At 40.8% G+C, this 26,265-nt stretch overlaps 1 protein-coding gene across 5 annotated transcripts in view; it reads right to left on the minus strand.

Moving 5' to 3' along the window:
* Nucleotides 1-26,265, minus strand: part of Gk (glycerol kinase) — a 111,500-nt gene that overhangs the window by 41,957 nt on the left and 43,278 nt on the right. For 3 of the 5 annotated variants that reach the window (XM_045140906.1, XM_045140908.1, XM_045140904.1), the window contains exons 5-8: nt 14,993-15,076; nt 8,506-8,582; nt 4,402-4,539; nt 1,342-1,451 (exon numbers count right to left, since the gene is read on the minus strand). In XM_045140906.1, the coding sequence (XP_044996841.1) occupies nt 1,342-1,451; nt 4,402-4,539; nt 8,506-8,582; nt 14,993-15,076 (409 nt within the window). The remainder of the gene's footprint in view (nt 1-1,341; nt 1,452-4,401; nt 4,540-8,505; nt 8,583-14,992; nt 15,077-26,265) is intronic. The other 2 variants (XM_004663686.3, XM_045140907.1) reach the window with 1 other exon arrangement.

The raw sequence follows: 26,265 nt of genomic DNA on the forward strand, positions 1-26,265 counted from the left end.
GCCAGAAGAATCGTTTAAATATATATTTAAGAAACAGAGGCAAAGAGAGAGAGACAGAGAGTGTGTATGTGTATGGATACCCTAGGGCATCCTGCCACCATGAACAAACTCCAGACATATGTGCCACATTGTGCAACTGGCTTTATGTGGGTATTGGGAATTGAACCTAGGCCATCAGCCTTTACAAGGAAGTGCCTTTAACCACTGAACCACCTCTCCCGCCTGAGCTATATATATACTGGTTTTTCCAGGTTGGGTCTCACTCCAGCACAGATTGACCTGGAATTCTCTATGTAGTCTCAGGGTGGCTTTGAACTCATGCTAATCCTTCTATTTCTGCCTCCTGAGTGCTGGGATAAAGGTGTATGCCGCCAAGCCCAGAAAAATATTTTTATATATTTGCAAGGAGAGAGAAAAAGAGAGAGAATGAATGAATATGAATGGACATGCCAGGGCCTCCAGCTGCTATAAATAAACTCCAGATACAAGTGCCACTGTGCACTCTAGCTTTACGTGGGTACTTGGGAATTGAACCTGGGTCATTAGGTTTTTCAGGCAAGTGCAATAACTGCTGAGCCATCTACCAAGCCCTCAGAAGTAAACTTAAACAATGTTGACAAGAGAATAAATTGCTACAAGTAACTTGAAAAGCAATTTAGTCAGGCCTGGGATGTAGCTTAGTTGGTAGAATGCTTGCCTAGCATGCATGAGGTTCTGGGTTCAATATTCAGTACTCCATACACTGTGTTGGAGGCTAGCCTGGGTTACAAGAAGCAGCAATTTAGTAATAGCTTTATTTTGGTTAGTAATTCTGTTGCTCAAAATGTGAACGGAAAAAGCATTCAGACACATATGCAATGATTCATATAGTAGCAAAGCAAGGGAAAACACATGCTCCTTAAGAGAAAGGGTTTACTAAAATGAAATGTGCTCATAGTTGCAGTATTTCATAACTTCCTAAAACATATGTATTTTCTTGGTTTTTGATACAGGGTCTTGTGTAGACCAACTCTCATCAAAATCACTATGTAGAGCTGGAGAAATGGCTTAGCAGTTAAGACACTTGCCTGCGAAGCCAAAGGACCAAGGTTCCATTCCCGAGGACACAAGTTAGCCAGATGCAGAAGGTGGTACATGCATCTGGAGTTGGTTTACAGAGGCTGGAAGCCCTGGAAAGGCCACTTCTTTTTTTCTCTCTTTCTCTACCTCCCTCAAATAAATAAATACCCATAGACGAGCATATGGTACTTGAAACATAAACAAACTGTAATACTCCACTAACAGTTTACAATAGTAAGATCTGGGTTGTAAGTAAATAGTATAATGGGAAACACAACTCACTCGCAGAGCTCTTTATCCCATTCCAAAGAATGAATGTTGAAAAGCATCGTCCTACTTGCATTTGTTACATCTGTACAGTGGACACCTCCATTGACTCCTCCTGTCAAACTCTAAACAGAGTGAAAAGACAGGTTAAGTTTGGACTGATTTGCGGTTTCATGCATATATTGTCAACGACACACGAAGCAGAGCTCATAAAGTTATCTAGTTCTCAGCAGTGTCCAACAGAAACACTATGACCTACACATAGAATGTTAAATTGTCTAGCAGCTATATTAAAAACATAACAAAGAAACAGGGCTTAGCAGTTAAGGCACTTGCCTACAAAGCCAAAGGACCTAGGCTCGATTTTTCAGGACCCATGTAAGCCAGATGCATAAGGTAGTGCATGCGTCTAGAGTTCATTTGCAGTGGCTGGAGGTCCTGGCATGTCCATTCTCTCTCTCTCTTTCTCTCTCTCTCTCAAATAAATAAAAATATTTTAGGGCTGGAGAGATGGCTTAGCAGTTAAGGTGTTTGCCTACAAAGCCAAAGGATCCCAGTTCAATTCTCCAGGACCCATGTAAGCGAGAAGTACAAGGTGGTGCATGCATCTGGCGTTTGTTTGCAGTGGCTGGAGGCCCTGGTGCACCCATTCTCTCTTTTTCTGTCAAATAAATATTTAAATATTTAAAAAAAAACATAACAAAGAAACAGACTATGGCTCTATATTTTATTTATTCCAAATATCATTTGGACATATAATCAATAAAAAAATATTGAAACACTTTTCTTTCTTTTTTGTCCTAAGTCTGTGGAATGCAGTGCACATTTTATCCTCACACTATACCTCAGGCCGGGTGTGGTAACACACGCCTTTAATCCTGGAACTCAGGAGGCAGAGGTAGGAGGATTGCCGGGAGCTTGAGGCCAGCCTGGGGCTACAGAGGGAGTTCCAGCTCAGCCTGGGATAGAGCCCTACTTTGAGGAAATAACACCCCCTAAAAATACAATACACCTCAGTTCAAATGTACCCCCACTTAAAGTGTTCATATCCTCGTGTGCTTAGTGACTATCATATTCACTCTAGTTAATCTATGGTTAGATTTTTTTTTAAAAGTCAGTTTCCATCTTCTTTGGAAAATCTGGAGTCTGAGATTTGGCTAGGTGAAATAGATATGTATGCCTCCTAAGGATTTTAGGCAATCTTGTGTTACCACTTTATTATTTTTTTTAATGACATATCTGTTTGCATGTACCCTGAAAGCGGAGTTTTAAACTTTCTAAAGAAATACCTTCATCAGAGCTGGAAGCACTGCTGCCTTGCTTTATGTGGAAGAACTAAGTGATAGTAAGAAAAGAAAAAAGATGGGTAAAGAGCATCCTCAAGGGGATAGCCGCAAAGATTCCCACTTGTCTCCTGCAGCACATGGTTTTCACATCGCGCCTCACTCTGTTTCAAGGCTACTCGACAAGTGTGGCTGACTGCTGAGCCTTGCAGGCGCAAAGTACAACCTTCCTGGCCAAGCACAGGGAGGGGTGGAGTTCCTGAGAGACCTGCCCTGTGGATTCTGCAAGTGACAATAGGGACATTATTCCCTTGAAGCTCCCCTGAAGGTTGCAAGTTTATGAAGGACTTACAAATGAAATTACACATTGAGGATTTGTATTGACATCATCTATGGTAAGAAAGAAAATGCAGGTACAGCAGAAACAATATTGGCTCTTAGGCATACTGTGGGAGACCCTCACTGCCATGTTTACTATACTCAGGAACACTAAAAAAAAAAAAAATAATAATAAAAAAATGCCAATAATAGGGCTGGAGAGATTGATTAGTGGTTAAGGCACTTGCCTGTAAAGTCAAAGAAAGGACCTATGTTAGATTCCCTAGAACCCACTGCCAGATGTACAAGGTGGCACATGTATCTGGAGTTCATTTCCAGCAGCTAGAAGCTGTCTAACCCTCTCTTGCAAATAAACAACAAAAAAAATACAATATTTTTTAAATGTCAATAATAAAAACAGCATGGAGAGAAAGAAAACAAACCACCACAGGGCATGTACTTTAAGGCTCTGTCTGGGAAATAGCTGGGCATGGTGACACGTGCCTGTCAGGCTAGCACTCTGAGGCAAAGACAGGCGGATCATCTGAAGTTTAAGGACAATCTGATCTACATAATGAATTATAAGTCAGCCAGAGATATACTGAAAAGCCCTGTTTCAACAAACCAAAAAGAGGGAGCTGGGGATATGGCTCAGTGGGCAAAGGTGCTTGCTTGCAAAGCCTGCTGGCTTGGGTTCAATTCCCCACTTACCCATGTAAATCCAAGTGGGCATTTGGTTGCAGTGGCCTTGCCTGGCATGCCAACACACACACACATCACTAATTTTTAATGAACCTTGTAAATATCTAAAAAGTAATTTCTACTCATGTCTGTACAGGTTATGTAAAAAAAATTATAACAGCAAATTTCTACTATGATTAGGTTCATCTCGTGGCTTGATTCCACAAGAGATACCTATGTAACATTGAAAGTGAAATGCTTTATCACAGAAAGTAATTATTCCATGTAAGAAATGGCTAGTGGAATAGAAGCAAATGACAGGTAAGAGAGAAAGGCTAAAGTACTTAGCCCAGTGACAAGAGTCACGAGGTATGGGATTGGTAATTATCCTCCTCTGTCACTGAAATAAGGCAATAAAAAAGCTAAAATGCCTCTCAAATAGAGGCTGAAATGTTCTGCTGTCCCTTAAGTAGTTTTTCTCACCAGTGCTGCTAACTGGAATTCCAAAACACTGGTCAGAAAATGGTAGGCAAGGGGCTGGAGAGAGGGCTCAAGGGTTAAAGGCATTTGCTTGCAAAGCCTGCTGGCCTGGGGTTCAGTCCCCACCTACCCATGGTAAAGCCAGATGAGCATTCGTTTTCCACAGCAAAGTGACCCTTGGTGCACACACGTATGCATGCACACACAAACACATGCATGTGTAAATATATAAATAAATGTTTTAAATACTTTAAAAACTGGTAGGCAAAGCAGTCAAAAAACATTCCTCTGTATAGATGATATTTAAACATACCCAAATAAGCCATGAGTCAATGGTCCCAAAAAGAGCTCTATTTTCTTCAACGGCCTTTTGAACTTTTCTCACATTGTCAAGGAGCCAACGAAGTTTCACTGCACTAAAGTAAGTGCTTAGTGGAAGGCCTGTCTTGGACTAAAAGAGTTATGTGAAGTTCAGTCAGTAACTTAAATGCATCACGATTTAAAACAAAACCACCAAACCAAACACGAAGTGATCAAAGCACAATCCCAGCCAGGCATGGTAGTGCATGCCTTTAATCCCAGCACTCGGGAGGCAAAGGTAGGAAGGCTGCTATGAGTTCAAGAGCAGCCTGGAACTATAGCATGAGTTCCAGGTCTGTCTGGGCTAAATTGAAGCCTAACCCGTCATCAAAACACCCCTCCCCAAACAGAAAGCAATCTCAGCTGGATGTGACGGTGCATGCCTTTAATCCCAGCACTTGGGAGGCAGAGATAGGAGGATCACCGTGAGTGAGTTTGAGGCCAGCCTAAGAAGACATAGTGAATTCCAGGTCAGCCTGAGCTACAGTGAGACCCTACCTCAGAAAACAAAACAAACAAACAACAACAACAAAAAGCAATCTCATCATATTAGAATGAAAGGACTTCTATCTCATGGTATGGGGAGCGTGTTCATGAACAAAGATCACAGTGTCTATGTCTGCAGGTCAAAGAGCTTCCATGTAGCAAGATAACTTGAAAATCAAATGGTACAACAACAAATTACTCACATGTAGACCCCAGCCCAAAAGTCAGTAGTTCAGTTTATATTTCATGATAGTGCTTTTTAAACTATTGACAATCAGAACACATCAAATCATTAAATTAATGACCATAAGTGCCTCCAAACATACAACTTAATAACATAGTTTGTATATATTCACACAGAATAACATACTATTAGTGGTGATTAAAGTAGGGCTCAATGATGCCAGATTAAAGATACTCAGAATTGCTGTATGTACGAAAGTATCTAGTTAAAGTCAGCAAATATTCTGAACAGAGGAAATTTGGACTGACTTAAGGCTAAAGGGAAAAAAATGAAAATAGAGTGCTTATGAGTCTTTCTTGAGAATGAATTGAGTCTGATTCTTACATTTCATTAAAGTGATTAAAAATATATACATAAAACTAATAGAACTATCTTCTGATCTACATCCTACTTTTTTTTTTTTTTTTTTTGGTTTTTCAAGGTAGGGTCTCACTCTGGTCCAGGCTGACCTGGAATTAACTCTGTAGTCTCAGGGTGGCCTTGAACTCAAGGTGATCCTCCTACCTCTGCCTCCCGAGTGCCGGGATTAAAGGCGTGCGCCACCACGCCCGGCTACATCTTACTTTTTGTTTTTGTTGTTGTTTTTCACGGTAGGGTTACGCTGTAGCCCAGGCTGACCTAGAATTCACTATGTAATCTCAGGATGACCTTGAACTCAACTGCAAACCTCCTACCTCTGCCTCCCCAATGATGAGAATAAAGGCGTGCACCACCACTCCAAACTGATGTGCATTCTTAATTATCACCTAGCTATAGTAAGTGAGAACCTTTTTCCCTTCTTGTCTCATGTTTCCTCAGACAACTCAAACCAAACTTGGTTGGTGTGGTGTCATGCCTGTAATCCCAGCACTGGGGAGGCAGAGCAGGAGGATCATTGCAAGTTTGAGGCCAGCCTGGTCTATATAGAGACCATTTAAAAAGAAGACTTAATACTTTAATGTAATCTGCAAGTTAAGAATCTTAATTTAAGGTTTTCTAGCACTGCTGAGGAACAATGTTCAGAAATAACTTAATGGAAATATTTGACCTGAAGGAACACAGAGGGTCATGTTGGATAAACCAGGAAGATCTCATAAAGCCAATGGTACATAAAATAATTTTATTTTTTAAAATATATCTTATGTATTTATTTACTTGAGAGAGATAAAGAGACAGAGAAAAAAGAGAAACAAAGATTGGGCATGCCAGGGCCTCCAGCCACTGCAAACGAACTCCAGATGCATGCGCCCCCTTGTGCATCTGGCTTACGTGGGTCCTAGAGAGTTAAACTGGGATCCTTTGGCTTTGCAGGCAAACTCCTTAACTGCTAAGCCATCTCTCCAGCCCAATAATTTTATTTTTAGCATGCAGGTATTAACTGCAAAAGTTGCCTGCTGTGGCACTAGAGAGAAAAACATGCAAACCTTGAAGTAGAATACAGCTGGAGGTGGAGAGATAGGCCAGGTTACAAAAGGAACAGGATAGGCAATGAAAAAAAAAAGTTTATTATGGGGCCAGAGAAATGGCTCAGTGGTTGAAGGTACTTTCCCGTAAAGCCTAAGGACCCAAGTTCAATGCCCCTGTACCCACGTAAAGCTAGATGCATAAAGTAACACATGTGTCTGGAATTTGCAGCAGATAGAGGCCCTGGTTCTTTCTCTCTCTCTCTCTCTCCTCCCTTCCCCTGGACATGTGGCACATGCCTTTAATCTCACAACTCAACACTTAGGAGACTGAGGTAGGAGAATCACTATGAGTTCAAAACCAGCCTGAAACTACATTGTTAATTTCATGCCAGCCTGGGCTACAGTGAAACCCTGCCTCAAAAAAACAAAAAAAACAAGGGCCTGGAGAGATGGCTTAGCGGTTAAGGTGCTTGCCTACAAAGCCAAAGGACCTTGGTTTCATTCCCCAGGACCCACATAAGCCAGATGTACAAAATGGCACATGCGTCTGGAGTTCTTTTGCAGTGACTGGAGGCCCAGGAGCACCCATTCTCTCTCTCCCTGTCTCTGTGTGTGTGTGTCTGCATCTTTCTCTCTCTCAAATAAATAAATAAATAAAATATATTTAAAAAAACAAAAAATAAAACAAAACAAAGAGTATTTAGGCTAAGCCTGATGTTATTTGGGAAGGAAAATTGGGACATGAATTGGCTGCATAGACTGCTGCAATTAATGGGATTTGAATACTATTTTGGATCCAAGAAACAGTAAGTGTTTTACAGGTAACCTTGAACTTGCTACAAAATTCCCCCTTCATATATCTGAAGACAAAGGTCTATAAAGACTGAAAATTAAGCAATTTTCATTAGCTTTCATTTATTTGCTTTTGAAGCAAGATCACACTGTAGCCTAAGCTGACGTGGATTTCGTTTTGTAACCCCAGGTTGGCCTTGAACTCACACCTCCTGTCTCTGAACCACCTCATGAACCACCATGTCCAGCTTAATGTTTTTTATATGAAGTGAAAGTGATCTTCAATAAAGGGCTAAAGTATAATTTTACTTTCCTTTTCACCATGGTTCCAGATTCCTATAAACTCAAAGCAAGCCAGACATGGTGGTGCACACCTTTAATCCCAGCACTTGGAAGGCTGAAGTAGGAGGATCACTATGAGATTAAGGCCAGTGTGGGCTACAGAATGAGTTCCAGGTCAGCTTGAAGTAGACTGAGACCCTACCTTGAAAAGAAAGAAAGAGGGCTGGAGAGATGGCTTAGCGGTTAAGCGCTTGCCTGTGAAGCCTAAGGACCCCGGTTCGAGGCTCGGTTCCCCAGGTCCCACGTTAGCCAGATGCACAAGGGGGCGCACGCGTCTGGAGTTCGTTTGCAGAGGCTGGAAGCCCTGGCGTACCCATTCTCTCTCTCTCCCTCTATCTGCCTTTCTCTCTGTGTCTGTCGCTCTCAAATAAATAAATAAAAAAAATGAACAAAAAAAAATATAAAAAAAAGAAAGAAAGAGAGGGAGGGAGGAAGGGAGAAGGGAAAGAGAAAAAGGAAAAGAGAAAGATAAAAGAATAAAACTCAAAAGTACCATCTAGAAATTTATTCAGTGACAATAAGAAATAACAGAGATGGATTCTAATGCAAACACCCTTTGGGAAGTATGACTTAAACCAATAGGATACATCATACCCTCCAGCCTATCAACATTAGGGTTTCCCACAAGGTGAGAAAGATAGGAAGGCAAAGACTTAATTTGGTCCCAGTTATCTGTAGGAAATATCCTACATTTTGTATCAAATAATAATCTTGCCATATGATGTCCAGATAGTTGTCCTCATAAAATTGGTAAGCTTAAAACAAACAAACAAGCATTCTTAGAGTATACTTTAAAGAGATTTCTTACCTTGACAAAGTTATTATTTCCTGGAATTCTTTTACTAAGATTCTCAACAGTAGACTGGGTTCTTAGGTCAAGCCACACTATAGATCAAAATACAATAATACATAAAGAATTTCATGAAATGGGAATTTAATAAAATCACTGTCAAGAATAGGAGACTGATTAGTTTCCATAAGTAATTAAAATGCTATAGCTTTTAAAAGACAGAAACATTAGAAAATTAGAAATGAATAGCACAATGTTAGAAGAAAATATATTTACAAGGGTGAATTGAAAAGTTTTATGCAAAATTACAGACCAAATTATAGAAATAATACAAACCTTATGGCATTATCTTATTTGGCATTATTTTAATAGAAAAAAAAACTATGACAAAGTATTTGGAGTATGGACTTTCTAGACAAACATGAGTGGACAGAAGATTATAAGGCCACTTGGCAGTGCAAAATACACAGGATAAAGTGTGTTTCAGAAAGCAGGAAGTTTCTCATGTGTGAATGCTTATTTATATTAAACTCTCTCAGCATATGCAAGTTATGAAAGAAACCATGAGATTATCCCCATTCTTTTCTATGCTAGATTGTAGGGAACCTTTTTTTTTTTTTTTTTCTTTTTTTGAGATAGGGTCTCACTCTGGTCTAGGCTGACTTGGAATTAACTCTGTAGTCTCAGGGTGGCCTTGAACTCACAGTGATCCTCCTACCTCTGCCTCCCGAGTGCTGGGATTAAAGGCATGCGCCAACATGCCCGGCTATAGGGAACCTTTAATAGCTCAACATCATCTTTACCAAAGAGCTACTATCCATGTCCTGGTCCCCAAGTAGGAAATATTTCTGTTTTGTTTAATGGCCAAAGACTTAAGGAAAATAAAGAATTAAATAACAATAAAACAATTGTAGAACTAGTTGGATTTCAGTTTTCAGATTAATGTTTTGTATTTAACACTTATATTTTTTAAACTGTTAGTGACATCTTGATATTTTAAGGACAATACCTATGTTCAGATGCCTTCCGAAAAAACCCAGGCCCTCAATATACTTAAAGCACCACAGGCAAGACAATAGAAGCTTGCCCACTATACTTTTGAATGCTGACAGATAGTACCTAGCTTGGTTCTCTTCAATTAAAATTAGTTCTTTCCTGTAGTGAATATTAATCAATTCTTTCTAATTACCTAAATCATCATTATCCTTAATGGGCTTCATGGTGACAGTGCTAATTCTCATGAGACTTCAATTTGGGCCTTCTGACCATAGTACCATTTTTGCAGGGTAAAAACCAGTAGGTAGCCGGGCGTGGTGGCACACGCCTTTAATCCCAGCACTCGGGAGGCAGAGGTAGGAGGATTGCCGAGAGTTCTAGGCCACCCTGAGAATACATAGGGAATTCCAGTTCAGCCTGAGCTAGAGTGAGACCCTACCTTAGAAAAAAACAAACAAACAAACAAAAAAAACAGTAGGTAAATAACTCATGACAATGAAGAAAACAAGACTATAGATGAGATCTGCATTTGATGTCCAGCACTACTGCACCCAAGGATATTGTCCCTAATTCCCTTTGAGAATTTAGCTCTCCTTAATCTTCAACCATGCGGTTTACTGACAATTTGCCCTATGCCAAGCTCCAGTGTTGGGTCTTGACTTTCTGAACAAATCACCAAGGTGAAATTTGTATTCAAACTGAAATTGCCCCTTTTCTCAGAGGAGTTTAACACTGGGGTGGCTTGGACCTGCTATCTCCACAAACAGAGATTTGAGTCTGTCACATCAGGAGCCATCCCAGAAAAGACAGATGGGCTGGAGAGATACCTCAGGGGTTAAAGACACTTATAAAGCCAAATAGCCCAGGTTCAATTCCCCAGGACCCTCAGAAGCACAAAGTGACACATGCATCTGGAGTACATTTGCAGTGGCAGGAGGCCCCAACATGCCTATATTTCTCCCTCACTCAAAAAATTAAATCAAGGCGGCTAGAGAGATAGCTTAGTGGTTGCAAAACCAAAGGACGTAGGTTCAATTCCCCAGGACCCATGAAAGCCAGAGACACAAGGTGGCACATGTGTCTGGACTTCATTTGTAGTAGCCGGGGCCCTGGTACGCCCATTCTCTCCTTCTCCCTCTCTCACTTTTCCTCTCTCCCCTCTCCCTCTTTTTCTTAAATAAATAAATAAAAATTTTTAAAAATCAGTCAAAAAAATTTTTTAAATAAAGGTTATCCATATAAAGTTCAGAATCAATTAGTACCTAAACTAAGTACTTTGAAGGCTGGTTCCATTAGAAAAATAATTTTTTTATTTTTTTTTATTTTTATTTATTTATTTGAGAGTGACAGACACAGAGAGAAAGACAGATAAAGGGAGAGAGAGAGAGAGAGAGAATGGGCGTGCCAGGGCTTCCAGCCTCTGCAAACGAACTCCAGACGCGTACGCCCCCTTGTGCATCTGGCTAACGTGGGACCTGGGGAACCGAGCCTCGAACCGGGGTCCTTAGGCTTCAGAGGCAAGCACTTAACCACTAAGCCATCCCTCCAGCCCTAGAAAAATAATTTTTAAGGTTATGTGCCAGTGTTCATTTCTTTCGAAAAATACATCACAGTCAGGGCAGATGGAAGGGGCAAGGGTCACAGAGTGCGTTGTACCTGGGAACACTACATTATCCTTAACTTTTAGGTAAACTTAAAATTCTTCTAAAATCAAGTACTCCTGTCTTATGGCAGTATATGACACACAGTTTCAAGGGCCAAATACTCCTGGATGAGTATCCTAGCTCCATAGCTTTTGTCTGTGATGTGGAGCCAAGCATAAGAATTCATTTTTTAGCCAAGTGTGATGGGCACACCTTTAATCACAACAATTGGGAAGAAGAGGTAGGAGGACTGCCGTGAATTGAAGGCCAGTGTAGGAATACAGAGTGAGTTCCAAGTCAGTCTGGCCTGGAGTGAGACCCTATTAAAAAAAAAAAAAAAAAAAAGACTGGAGAGATGGCTCAGCAGCTAAAGGCACTGGCTTACAATGCCTGATGGCCCAGGTTTGATTTTCCAGTAAACACATAAAGTCAGATGCACAAAGGGGTGTATGCATCTGGAATTTGCTTGCAGTGAATGGCAGGAAGTGCACCCATACTCATTCTTTGTCTGCTCTCTCTCAAATCAATAAATAATTTTTTTTAAAAAAAGAATTAGTCACCAGGCATGGTGGCACACGCCTTTAATCCCAACATTTGGGAGGCAGAGGTAGGAGGATCACTGCAAGTTCAAGGTCACCTTAAGATTACAGAGTGAATTCCAGGTCAGCCTGGGCTAGAGTGAGACCCTACCTCGAAAAACCAAAAAAGTCAAGGAGCTGGGCATGGTGGTGCATGCCTTTAATCCCAGCACTTGGGAGGCAGAGATAAAAGGATCACCGTGAGTTCAAGGCTACCCTGAGACTACATAATGAATTCCAAGTCAGCCTGGACTAGAGTAGAGAGAAACCCTACTACCTCAAAAAATAAAAAAATAAAAAAATAGAATTGAGTTTTTGCTTATTTGTACTTATAATCAGAAATGGCAAGATCTCCTGTAGTGAAGGATCAAAGGCAATCTACTTTTAACACAGTGACAAAAATGTATGACTATGTTAAAAGTAAACTTTCCTCACAGGCAAGCAATTCTAGCAGATAATATTGGATTATCAGGCGTAATTGGGAAAGTGGAAGAACTGGAAAGAAAAGTCTTAAATCTGTGACATGAACCATAAACAAGTTCATCTTAACTTTCCATGATTCATAGTACAATGAACTATGATCATAAAAAAATCAATTTAGGGGGCTGGAGAGATGGCTTAGCAATTAAGATGCTTGCCTGGGGGCTAGAGAAATGGCTTAACGGTTAAGGCATTTGCCTGCAAAGCCAGAGGACCTAGATTTGATTCTACAAAACCTATGTAAGCCAGATGCACAAGGGACACATGCATCTGGAGTTTGTTTGCAGTGGCTAGAGGCCCTGGCGAGCCCGTTCTCTCTGTCTGCTTCTCTTCTCTTCTCTTCCTCTCTCTCTCCTTACAAATAAATAAATATTTTTTTAAATGCTTGCCTGCAAAGCCAAAGGATCAAGGTTCAATTTCCCAGGACCCACATAAGCCAGATGTACAAGTTGGCACATGTGTCTGGAGTACATTTACAGAGGCTGGAGATCTTGGTTTACCAATTCTCTTTCTCTTTATCTGCTTCTTCTTCCTCTCTCTCTCTCTCTCTCTCTCTCTCTCTCTCTCTCTCTCTCTCTCTCATAAATAAAACAAATTAAAAACTTAATTTAGGGGCTGAAGAGATTGCTTAGTGGTTAAGGCGCTTGCCTCCAAAGCCTAAGGATGCAGGTTTGATTCTCCAGTGCCCATGTAAGCCTGATACACATGGTGGCACATGCATCTGGAGTTTGTTTACAGTGGCTAGAGGCTCTGGTGTGCCCTTCTCTCTCCCTCCCTCCATTCCTCTATCTCTCTAAAATATGTAAGTAAATAAATAAATAAAATATTTTAAGGCTGGGCATGGTGACACACACCTTTAATCCCAGCACTTGGGAGACAGAGGTGGGAGGATTGCTGTGAGTTCAAGGCCACCCTGAGACTACCTAGTGAATTCCAGGTTAGCCTGGGCTACAGTGACACCCTACCTCGAAAAACCAAAAATAAAATAAAATAATAATAAACAATAATAAAAATAAAATATTTTTTAAAAATCAATTTAGGGCTGGAGATATGGCTTAGCTTTTAAGGTGCTTGCCTGCATAGCCAAAGACTCAGGCTTAATTCTTCAGAATCCACATAATCCAGATGCACAAAGGTGGCATGTATCTAGAGTTCCTTTGTGGTGACTAGAGACCCTGGTGCATCCATTCTGTCTGTCTGCCTCTTTCTTTCTTTCTCTCTCTCTTTCAAATAAATAAATAAACTTAAAAAAAATCAATTTAGTGATATTTGATTATGTACTTTCAAAAATGAAATAAGATAAATGAGAATGGTAAATATTAGAGCTCACTGCACTTGGTATGATAAATAAATACTGATTTGTGCAACTTCCGTTTTAGTTATGTGGTTTTATTGAATCATAACATAAAATACACTTCTTACAATAAAGGACCTTAACAAATAAATGTGTAATCCCTGAATCTACTTTGGTGGTTTAAGCCTCCTATAAGTATTCTCTCTCATTCTGGAGAGGGAACCCAAGACCCCACACAGACAAAGTACCAAAACAACACCCCCAACCCATTTTCTTATATCTCAATGGACAGAAATTTACTGGAGAGTTTATAGATAACCACGTACCCTACAATTTTGCAATAGTAGGTCTTGGATCAAGGCCCAGAAATCTGTCTTTAAATAAATGCCTCACTTTGCTAGATTCCAATGGTTCTTCTTAAAAAACTACCAGAACCATCTGAAAAACTTAGAAATTATACAATTAGGCCTGGTTTTATAGAATTCTGGTTGCAAGTCTAGGTAATGCCTGAGCCTATACACTCATGTAAGTATTCCAAGTCATCCAGCACACTACTAATATATGAAAATATCTTTTACAGTGCATGTTCTTTAGGATACCAAGGTATTCCAATGACTTATTTAAAAACAAAATTGAAAACTGTCCATAAGGTGACCCTGTGAAGTGGATCTATGACTCTATTACACTTTAACAAGGACTAGTTGGGTAAGCAGCCTCTTTTATTCTTCATTTGATAGCCTGAGTTATACTTGATAACAGTAGTAATCAATAAAGTCAGTTCCTCACCACAAAGAACCAATATACTGGATGTGAGATCATGAAAGCAAAGTTCTAGATTTGCCTTTGCTACCAACGAGCTTTGTGACTTCGGCACTTTTTGGTTTAGTTTTCCAAGGTAGGGTTTTACTCTAGCCCAGGCTGACCTGGATTTCACAATGTAGTCTCAATATGGCCTCAAACTCACAGTGATCCTCCTACCTCTGCCTCCCAAGTGCTGGGATTAAAGGTGTGAACCATCACGCCTGGCAGAACTTTTTTTTTAAATCATGATTTTCTAAACATATAACAAGGATACTGGAGTAGATGTTGTCTAAGTCATTCTCCTTCCACTGTTCCAGGATTACAGAAGGCTTTTATAATTTTACTTGCTTTTATAGCCAATGACTTTGTGGCAATTAGAGTACAAGGAATGAATTAGTACAAAGGGCAAAGAGAAAGATGTCAGTGGTTGATACACTAACAAGCAATTCACAAATGCTCAAAATTAATTGAATTAAGAACAAACCAATTAGGAAACTCATTATAAGCTATGATGGCAGAATTAGCTTTGCAGAACAAGATACCAAAAAAAGCCAAAGAGAAGACCCCAAGCTGAAAGGCTATGCCCCTTGTGTGGGTAATTTCCAAGGATAATCAAAAGAAGTGACAGATTCAGATCTGGCAACAGCAATCAATTTTCCCCAACGTCTCTGAGTTGGAAGGCTAGGAAGTGAGCAGAGCCAGAGCACCAATACCTGAGGAAGTACCAGCAGCTGGAACTGAAGAGCCAGAGGGGGCAACGGCAACTGGAACTGAAGAGCCAGGAGAAACTGGAGCAGCTGGAGCATTAGAAGAAATAACGCAATTCATGCTAGAGATGGCCAGGTTCAAGGTCTATGGACTCTTGTTGACCATTTTGGAGATGGTAGATCAGTTGGGCAAGTTTATCAGAATGAACATTTTTCTACACATTTGGGTGTAGAAAAAGAAATGGAAGAGACACGGAGTAGAAGGGGAACAAAGGAAGTCTGTGTCTGGTTCAATAACATTGCCATTTGGATGAAGACCAGGTAAATTCTGGTTTCTTGCTCAGGATGCATGTATCCTAGTTAGAAAAAAATCACTGCATGGAAATGATCTATGATGCATTGAATTGAAATGACGCACAAGGCATTACAGGAGCACATCCCCAGGGGATGTTAGAAGGAGTACTAATCAAGAACATGCTATAGTCCCTGACCCCTGTCATAGCCATCTGCTGTAGGACATAAAAGAGCTATTTTGGGAAAACAGTTTCAAGAAAGCTCTTTCTGAGTCAGGTGGCTGAAAGTAAAGCCAGCTCTACAGAAGGGAATGGCAATGTCTGGAGGGAATGGGGTATTGCTAACTCCCAAAGTGATTAGAAAAAATTAGTAAGAAAATAGATATGCCAGTCATGGTGGCACATGTCTTAAATCCCAGCATTTAGGAGGCAGAGGTAGGAAGATCGCCATGAGTTTGAGGCCATCCTGAGACTACATACTGAATTCCAGGTCAGCCTGGGTCAGAGTGAGACTCTACCTTGTAAAACAACAACAAAGAGAAAACAGATACCAGGGTGCACAGAACAAACTATACAGCCTGCTTCTAGAAGGCATGCCCTTAACTTAGACCAAATGAATTATAAATGGTCCAGACCATCATAATAAATATTTTAAAAGAGAAATTGGGATTATCCGATTAATATCGCATCTAATATATTTGCAGTGGATTTAGTTTGTCCTGAAAGGAAAAAAAAAAGTTTTTTGTTTTTTTTTTTGAGGTAGGGTCTCACTCTAGCTCAGGCTGACTTGAATTCACTCTATAGTCTCAGGGTAGACTTGAACTCATGGGGAGCCTACTACCTTTGCCTCCTAAGTGCTGGGATTAAAGGCATATGCCATCATGCCTGGCTATACAAAGGTTTTTAAGAGTAAAAACAAATGTCATTGCCTCAATTTCCAAGGACCATGGCTAGTTGAGCAATAGTGACAGTACCGAGAAACTACATGTCACATTTTTGTACAATGTTTGGTTAATCATAACAATAAGAAGAAAAGCAAATAAAAATAAAATAAAAGCTGAAAAATCAATAGAGATCATCTAAAAGGTTTCAGTTGGCTAAGCACAAGACAAACAGTAAATCTCCCCTAAGATAGATTATACTGAGAACATTCTAATGTGATGAGATGGAGGTGAGGCTCCAGTTATCTAAAGTATTGTTGGCTTGTTTCCCTCCAATAACCTAATAACAGCAAAATAAATAACTACTGTATTTTACCAATTGCCAAAAGTTAGGCCAATAATGAGTCTGGGTAAGAGGTCATATGTAAGAAGTACAGACTATGCCCTTCATTTGATGACATTTTCAGTAGCATCAGATTGCCCAAAAGAAAGCTGGAGTGGGGAAGGTCAGAAAATTAAAACCTATTTCCACATAGGCTATGGGTATTTGTGTGTGAGTATATGTGTGTTTGTGTATGTGCATAGTTGTGCACATTTATTTTATACATGCCAAAAAGGTACAATCTAAAACCTACTTTATGGCTCAGAAGTTAAAGGTGTTTGCTTGCAAAGCCTGACAGGCTGGGTTCAATTTTCCAGTACCCATGTAAAGGTAGATGCACAATGTGGCACATGCATCTGGAGTTTGTTTACAGTGTTAGGAGGCCCTGGGATGCCTATACTTGCATGTGCTCTCTCTCTTTCACTCTCTCTCTCTCTCTCTCTCTCTCTCTCTCTCCTCCCCCCTCTCTCTCCCTCTCTCTCTCTCCCTCTTTCTCTCAGTCTCACTCTGAAATGAAATAAAAAAAAAATATTTAACATGTACTTCAGCAGTCGGGCATAGTGGTGCCTGCCTTTAATGTCAATACTTGGGAGGCACAGGAAGGAGGATCACTGTGAGTTTAAAGCCAGCCTGGGACTACAGAGTGAGTTCCCAGTAAGCCTAGGCTAGAATAAGACCCTACCTCAAAAACCCAAACAAGAGGGCTGGAGACTTGGTTTAGTGGTTAAGACATTTGCCTGCAAAGCCAAAGGACCTTGGTGCGAATCCCCAGGACCCACGTAATCCAGATGCACAAGGAGGTGCATATGTCTGGAGTTTGTTTGCAGTAGCTGAAGGCCCTGGCATGCACATTCTCTCTCTCCCTCTCTCCGCCTCATTCTCTCTCTAAAAATAAATAAATACATAATAAAGTAGCTGTGCATCACCATGCATGCCTTTAATACCAGCACTCTGGAGGCAGAGGTAGGAGGATCTTCATGAATTTGAGGCCACCCTGAGACTACATAGTGAATTCCAAGCTAGATGCACAAAGTGGTGCATGTGTCTGGAGTTTGTTTGCAGTGGTTGAAACCCTGGTGTGCCCATTCTATCTCTCTCTGTCTACCTCTCTTAACTAAATAAATAAATAAAGTACTAAAAAATAAAATGAATAAGCCAGGCATGGTGGCGCACATCTTTAATCCCAGCACTCAGAAGGCAGAGGTATGAGGAACAGCATGAGTTTGAGGCCATCCTGAGACTACATAGTGAATTCCAGATCAGCCTGAACTAGAGTGAAACCCTACCTCAAAAATAAAATAAAATAAAATATTATATGAGCTGAGCATGGTGACATACTCCTTTAATCCCAGCACTTGGGAGGCTAAGGTAGGAGTATTGCTGTGAGTTCACAGACAAGCCTGAGACTAGACATAGTGAATTCCAGTTCAGCCTGGGCTAGAGCAAGACCCTACCTGAAAAAGCACCCCCAAAAAAGTGAAAAAAAAAAAAAAGAGCCAGGCATGGTGGCACATGCCTTTAATCCCAGCCAGCACTAAGGAAGCAGAAGGAGGAGGATCATAGTGAGTTCAAAGCCAGCCTGAGACTATCTCGAAATATGAAAAAAAAAAAAGTTTAGCCAGTTGTGGTGGCACATACCTTTAATCCTAGCATTTAGAAAGCAGAGGGAGGATGATCACCATGAGTTCGAGGCCACCCTGAGACTACATAGTGAACTCCATGTCAGCCTGAGCTAGAGGAAGACCCTACCTCAAAAATAAACAAAAAAAGGGGGGGGGGACTCGAGAGATGGCTTAGCAGTTAAAGTATTCATCTGCAAAGCCAAAGGACCTCGGTTCGATTCTCCAGGACCCACATAAGCCAGATGTACAAGGGGGCACATGCGTCTGGAGTTCTTCTTTTGCAGTGGCTGGAGGCCCTGGAACACCCACTCTCTCTCTTCCTCTCTCTCTATCTCAAATAAATAAATAATAAAGTAAAAAATAATGATTTAAAAGTAGTTAATAAGAGATTAGAAGTAATGGCAATACTTGATGAAGATAAATGTTATAGATTTTATAAAAGTAAAAGAAAAATCAGGCTAGAGTGATGGCTTTGTGGTTAAGGCGCTTGCCTGGAAAGCCAATAGACCCAGGTTTTCATTTCCCAAGTAAGCCAGATGTACAATATGGCAGATGAATCTGGAGTTCACTTGCAGCATGCCCATTCTCTTTCCCTGTCTATCTGTCTCTCTTTCTCAAATAAATAAAAATTAAACATAAAAATATCTTGCTTCCAAAGAAATGGTATAAAAGGCCCATACCATTGTTTAAGACCAAAGTGTAAACTGTTTTGTGGTTTGCCATCTGTGACTTTCTTCCCTGCTGATTATTTGAAACAAAACTCACTTCCACAAAAATATAAAGAAAACAACACCAAAAACAGCAACAACAACAAAAAAATAGAGGCTAGAGAGAAGGCTTAGCAGTTAAAAGCTTGCCTGTGAAGCCTAAGGGACCTCAGTTCAGTTTGAGGCTTGATTCCCAGGACCCATGAAAGCCAGATACACAAGGTGGCACATGTATCTGGAGTTCATTTGCAGTGGCTAGAGTCCCTGATGTACCCATTCTCTCTCTCTCTCTCTCTTTCTTTCTTTCTGTCACTCTCAAATAAATTTAAAAAAATCTTTAAAAAACAAATTAAAAGTTATATATATAGAGGAATGAGCTGGGTGTGGTGGTGCATGCCTTTAATCCCAGCATTCAGGAAGTAGAAATAGGCAGATCACTGTGAGTTGGAAACCACCATAAGACTACTGGGCTAGAGCAAGAACTTACCTCGAATCTCCCCCCCAACCTCAATACACACATATACATAATACATACACACACACACAAACAAACATATATAGAGAGAGAGCAAGAAGAAAAAGGAAAAAAGAAAAATAAACTAAACAAAAATAAAGAAAATGAATAAATAAATGATGGAGCTCAAGGTTCATCATGCCTTTCAATAGATGAGCACAGGTTTGACCATTGGCTCAAAATATACTCATGTTTTTTAAAAAATGATGAAGAAAAAAAAATGATGTAGATGGCCACTGTGTTAAGTCATGAAACTACCAGAGAGAGCAGTATATTGCAGTAGGATAGCCAAGAACACCTGTCAACTGCAGTGGTGACTCAACCTAGCCTAAAAAGAGGAAACATTTGGGCCATCCTCGTTAGTCCCCAAATTTTCAATTAAACGAATATGTATGCTCATATTAAGTATGGTTCAGTCAAGCCTCCCCTTATTCTACATCTGAGCCACTTTGTTAGCTATTTGTTTGTTTATTAAGTTACTGGTTTAACCTCAAACCTCTGTCAATAATACTTAAAAGATAGCAAGTTACACAGACACTAACAAAAATTGATTACAGGAGGAATAGAAAACTGAATGGGTGGAAGGAACCCTTTAGAAAAGAATATATGTGAAGATAACGCAAAGCAGGAAAGACAAAAGTAGTAAGAAAAGGATAACTGAAGAAAGGTAAGAGACAGGAAACCAGGCATGGTGGCGCACACCTTTAATCCCAGCATTTGGGAGGCAGAGGTAGGTGATCGCCATGGGTTCGAGGCCACCCTGAGACTACAGAGCGAGTTTCTTGTCAGCCTGGGCTAGAGTGAGACCTTACTTGAAAAACTGAGGAGAGAGCGAAGCTGGAGATATGGATCAATGGTTACAGCACTTGCCTGCAAAGCTCAGGTTTGATTCCCCAGTACTCATGTAATGTTAGATGCATAAAGTCAAGTATGTCCAGTGGCTAGAGTCCCTGGCCACCAATTCTCTGTGTATATTTTCTATATTTCTCTACTCACAAATAAATAAAAATATTTTAATATTTTTAACTATTTCATTTATTTATTTGGCAGAGAAAAAGAGGGGAAGAGAGAGAGAGAGAGAATGGGCACTCTAGGGCCTCCAGCCATTGCAAAGAACTCCAGACGCATGCACTACCCTGTGCAACTGGCTAACGTGGGTCCTGGGGAATCAAACATGGGTCCTTTTGCTTTGCAGGCAAATGCCTTAACTGCTAAGCCATCCCTCTAGCCCACAATATTTAAGGAAGGAAGGAAGGAAGGAAGGAAGGAAGGAAGGAAGGAAGGAAGGAAGGAAGGAAGGAAGGAAAGAGAAACCAAAGGCCTGCTTCAGTTCTAGGGACCCAAAGCTCTCTTGGTAAACCACCATTGAGATCACCATGGCAACAGTAAATGGCTGCATCATGGCACAGTGGCTGGAAACCAATGATGTAAATGGACATGCCTTATTAATCTCAGAATGAACATATAAACTAAAAATATATGAAGATCTAAAAATGGCCCATATATACCTCATGGACCCATTGCACTTTACCTATGCTCATAATTGTATCTGTTAGAAAAGACCTCAGTAGGAGGATGTAGTAGATGTGTAATTAAAGGAGCAGAATACTGGGGTAAAATCATCCCAGAGGGATTAGTGAAGGGAGGAATGAGAAGGGACTGAGAGAAGGGTAAACCAAAATTCAAGATATTATGAGTAAACAATATGGAAACTATTTTTTTTTTTTTTTGAGGAAGGATCTCACTCCAGCACAGGCTGACCTGGAACTCACTCTGTATTCCCAGGCTCACCTCAAACCCAAAGTGATTCTCCTATACCTGCCTCCAAAGAAACCTACTTTTTTGCTAGCTAAAGATTATATGTTTTAAAAGTGAGAGAGTTTGGGCAGAAGCACCCTGTGGGGCCAGATAATGTGCCATAGATTATTAATAGAAAAATTTCAGTGCCAGGAGTGGGATACCTTCCAGTGAATTGTTGGCCAGGGAAGCTTCTGATGCCCTCAAAACATTGCAAGCTATTGCCAAGGACTTTGGCTGCCCAGCAGAACTAGATGGTAAGTAAGTCCCTATTGCTGAAGAGTCCACATGCTAAGGGCTGCAGGTCACTGAGACATCAAGCTGGAGCTGGGGCAAAGTCCTGTCCCTGTTGACTAGCTGTCAGATTGCTGGAAATTGCTATGTGGCCTGTTGGGGGAGAAAAGTCTTCAACAGTCTTAACTATCAGTTAGCTCTATAAGTTTCCTGCCTGGTCAGACAGGCCAAATGTACCAATTGGTACAATGGTGGCCTATCTGTTATAGGGGAAACCAACTACTCTCTGATTAGATTTGAGGCCCACTCCATGGAAGGGAGTACCTGGCTGGTACTAAAAACCTAATCAAAAGCCTATGGCTGCGGAGGACATATGCCCTAGGGGGAAAACTACTATTGTTGTCTGACTAAATGGAAACATTATGCCCACCAAACTGCCCTCTAAATACTTACGTTCATGGCCATACATTAATGCTACTCTCACTTTTGGTTAAAGAAGCTTCTCTTCAGATGATAGTGACCATGGGAGAGATTCAAGATGCTGAGAAGTGACAGTGAAGTGCCCAGTGCTAGGTGAGACATCTCTATCATACCCTCCAATACTCAGGGACCACTGTGGAAGAGGGGGTGGGAAGAATGTAAGAGCCAAAGGAATGGGAAGAATGCTTATAATTCTGTGTTCCGGACACAAAGTAACCATGGTATGTATTCATGACCTCACAGTTGTTTGACCCTACCTACAAAAGACCCGCATGATAGGGGAGGACAAATTATTGACATCAAAATAGGAGAAAGAGGGCTGGAGAGATGGCTTGGAGGCTAATGTGCTTGCCTTCAAAGTCTACGAACTACAGTTATGTTCCCTAGGACCCACATGAAACCAGATGCACAAGGAGGCACATGCATCTGGAGTTTGTTTGCAGTGGTTAGAGGCCCTAGCACACCCATATTCTCCCTCCCTCTCTCTCTCTCCCTCTCTCTCTCTTTTTCTGATAAGTAAATTAATAAAAGAAGACTACTTGGAAATAAGGGATTCAGTGGATGTGGAATTTGGAAAGGGAAAATAGGGGGGAAGGCATTATGAACATGGTATATTATCTTTATATTTGTACAGAGGTTGTCAATAAAAAATGTTTTAAGGGCTGGAGAGATGGCTTAGCGGTTAAGCACTTGCCTGTGAAGCCTAAGGACCCTGGTTCGAGGCTAGGTTCCCCAGGTCCCACGTTAGCCAGATGCACAAGGGGGCGCACGCGTCTGGAGTTCGTTTGCAGAGGCTGGAAGCCCTGGCGCGCCCATTCTCTCTCCCTCCCTCTATCTGTCTTTCTCTCTGTGTCTGTCACTCTCAAATAAATAAATAAATAAATGTTTTAAATACACTAAAAATTTTAAAAGAAAAGACAAGCCTGGAGAGACAGGTCAAGGTTAAAGCAACTTGCTTACAAAGTCGGAAAGCCTGCCAGCCCTAGTGCAATTCCCTGGAAACCAACTAAAGCCAGAAGCACAAAGTAGCACACATGTCAGAAGTTTGCAATTGGCAGAAAGTCCTGGCATACCCATACTCATTCACTTTCTGTCTCTTTCACAAATGTTAATATTATTAAATAAGGTAATATTAAAACATAAAAATATTAATAAAGTTGGGCATAGTGTTGCACACCTTTAATCCCAGTACTCGGGAGACAGAAGTAGGAGAACCTCTGTGAGTCAAAACCACCCTGAGACTACACAGTGAATTCCAGGTCAGGCTGGGATAGAGTGAGACCTTATCTTGAAAAAAAAGTAATTAAAAAGATAGCTGGGCATGGTGGCCCATGCCTTTAAACCCAGCACTCAGGCCCCTCTTTTTTTTCCACTTTCTTGTGATGTAGCATTTCACTCTAGCAAGGATCAATTAGAACTAACCTCCAGCTCCTGGGTGCTGGGATTAAAGGCATGGGCCACCATGCCCAGCTATCTTTTTTTAATTAATGAGCTTGAGGCCAACCTAGAGGTAGTTGACCCCTGGCTAGAGCTGACAGAAAGCTGGTAAAAGCCATTCTGCGGGGCTGGAGAGATGGCTTAGTGGTTAAGTACTTGCCTGTGAAGCCTAAAGACCCTGGCTCAAGGCTTGATTCTCCAGGACCCACATTAGCCAGATGCACAAGGGGGCGCATGCATCTGGAGTTCATTTGCAGTGGCTGGAGGCCCTGGAGCACCCATTCTCTCTTTCTCTCTCTCTTTCTGCCTCTTCCTCTCTCTGTCTGTGGCTCTCAAATAAATAAATAAATAAAAATTTAAAAAATTTTAAAAAATCAAATAAATAAATAAAAATAAAACAAAAATGAAAAAAAGAAAAAAGACCTCAATAAGCAAACACTGCTTTATTACAAATAAGTAGAGCGTATGCCACATATTCAACTTGTTTAACATACCTATGCCACTGTCACCAATGGTATCCTAAAGTTCTGCTGTCTTGGGTATCTTGTTACCATATTAAGGGTGAATAGATTTCTTCCTTACCAAATATGATAGAGAAAAAGCAAAGCTACATAAGAGGGATTATTATTTTTTTTTAATTTATTTATTTGAGAGTGACAGACACAGAGAGAAAGACAGATAGAGGGAGAGAGAGAATGGGCGCGCCAGGGCTTCCAGCCTCTGCAAACGAACTCCAGACACGTGTGCCCCCTTGTGCATCTGGCCAACGTGGGACCTGGGGAACCGAGCCTCGAACCGGGGTCCTTAGGCTTCACAGGCAAGCGCTTAACCGCTAAGCCATCTCTCCAGCCCATAAGAGGGATTATTTTTAATGACAAATACAAGTTTTCCTTCCCACTTGTTTGTTTGTAATTAACATTTCTCATCATTAACATAATTCAGTAAGTAAAGACAGTCAAATGAAAAGAACAGGGTACAATGACAGAAATATACAAGAAAAGAAAAAGAAAACATTCAAAGAGAGTGCTATGGAGTGATTTTTTTGTTCTCTTTTTTTCCAGTTTTTTTTTTTTTTTTTTTTTTTTTTTTTTTTTTTTGTAGCCTAGTCTGACCCCAAACTCACTATATAGCTGAAGATGAACTTGACCACCTGATCTTTCTGCCTCTGCCTCCCAAGTGCTGGGATTACAGGCATGCACCACCACACCCAGCTTGGACTGAAGGTATCACTGAAAAATTCCTACTGAAATCCTAATTTCAAATTTTAAGATATTAGGATAGGGGAAGGCCTATGGGAGATGATTAAATCATCAAAGTAGAATCCTTAAAAGCAGAGTGAGTGCACTTATAAAAATACAAGACATTCAGGTGTGGTGGCATATGCCTTTAATCCCAGCACTTCAGAGGCAGAGGTAGGAAGATCACCATGAGTTTGAGGCCACTCTGAGAGTACATAGTTAATTCCAGGTCAGCCTGGACCAGAGTAAGACTCTACTCGCAAAACCAAAAAAAAAAAAAAAGCAAGAGAGTTTGCTGTCTCATGTTCTGTTCTCTACAATTTGAGGACATAAGAAGAAGACAGTCATCTATAAACCAGGAAGTGAGACCTCACCAGACTGGCTCTGCTGGCATCTAACCTCAAACTTCTAGCTTGTTTAACAGTGAAAAATAAACTTTTGTTGTATAAGCTTCCTAGTCTATGACACCTTTTCTACAGCAGCCTGAACTTAGAGAAAATAAAAAAAAAAGTATAGAACTGGGTGTGGTGGCACATGCCTTTAATCCCAGCACTTGGGAGGCAGGGGTAGGAGGATCTCTGTGAGTTCCAGGCAAGCCTGAGACAACATGGTGAATGCCAGGTCACAACCTAGACTAGAGTAAGACTCTACCTTGAAAAAACAGTAAGAAAAAAAGTAAAGGGTCTGAAGAGAGAGCTCAGCAGTTAAGGCACTTGTCAGAGAAGCCAAAGGACCCAGGTTCAATTCCCTAGTACCCAAATAAAGCTAGATACACAAGGGAGTTTGCAGTGGCTAAAATCCCTGGCGGACACATTCTCTCTACCTGCCTCTTTCTCAAATAAGTAAGTATTTTAAAAAGTATAAAAAGCAGAGTGTGGGAGCTGTTAAAGTAGTTAAAGGCACTTGCTTGCAATGCCTGCCATCCTGGGTTAGATTCCCCAGTATCCACGTACATCCAGTGTACAAAGTGGTTCATTTGCAGAGGCAAGAGGTCCCGGTGTGTCCTCCCTACCCCATCACTAATAAATAAATATTTCTTAAAAAGCAGACTGTGATATAAACGAAGTCTCAAAAATGAAGACAAGGGTGTGCTGGAGAGATGGTTTAGTGGTTAAAGCACTTGCCTCCAAAGCGTAAGGACCCATGTTTGGATCCGCAGGTCCCTTGTGAGCCAGATGATCATGGTTACACAAGCCAAGGTCGTACATGCACACTGGGTGGCACTGGCATCTGGAGTTTGATTGCAGTGGCTAGAGGCCCTGGTGTATCAACTCTCTCTTCTCTCCCACATTATTATTTTTTTAAAGGGCTGGAGAGATGGCTTAGCTATTAATGTGCTTCTTGCAAAGCTAAAGGGCCCAGGTTCAATTCCCTAGTACCCATGTAAGCCAGATACACAAGGTGGTGCATGCATCTGGAGTTCCTGGAATATCCATTCCCTCTTTTCCTCCCTCTCTGCCTCAAAAAAAGAGAAAAGAATAAAAATTTAAAACTGGCCCAGTGTGGTGGTGCATGCCTTTAATCCCAGAACTCGGGAGGCAAAGGTAGGAGGATCGTCGTGATTTCAAGGCCACCATGAGATGACACAGTGGATTCCAGATCAGCCTGTGCTAGAATGAGACCTTACCTCGAAAAACCAAAAAAAAAAAAAAAGAAGAAAAAAAAAAAGAGTCAGAGCGAGAGAATAAAGAAAG

The sequence above is a fragment of the Jaculus jaculus genome, chromosome X (assembly GCF_020740685.1).
Source record: "Jaculus jaculus isolate mJacJac1 chromosome X, mJacJac1.mat.Y.cur, whole genome shotgun sequence".
Taxonomy (NCBI): domain Eukaryota; kingdom Metazoa; phylum Chordata; class Mammalia; order Rodentia; family Dipodidae; genus Jaculus; species Jaculus jaculus.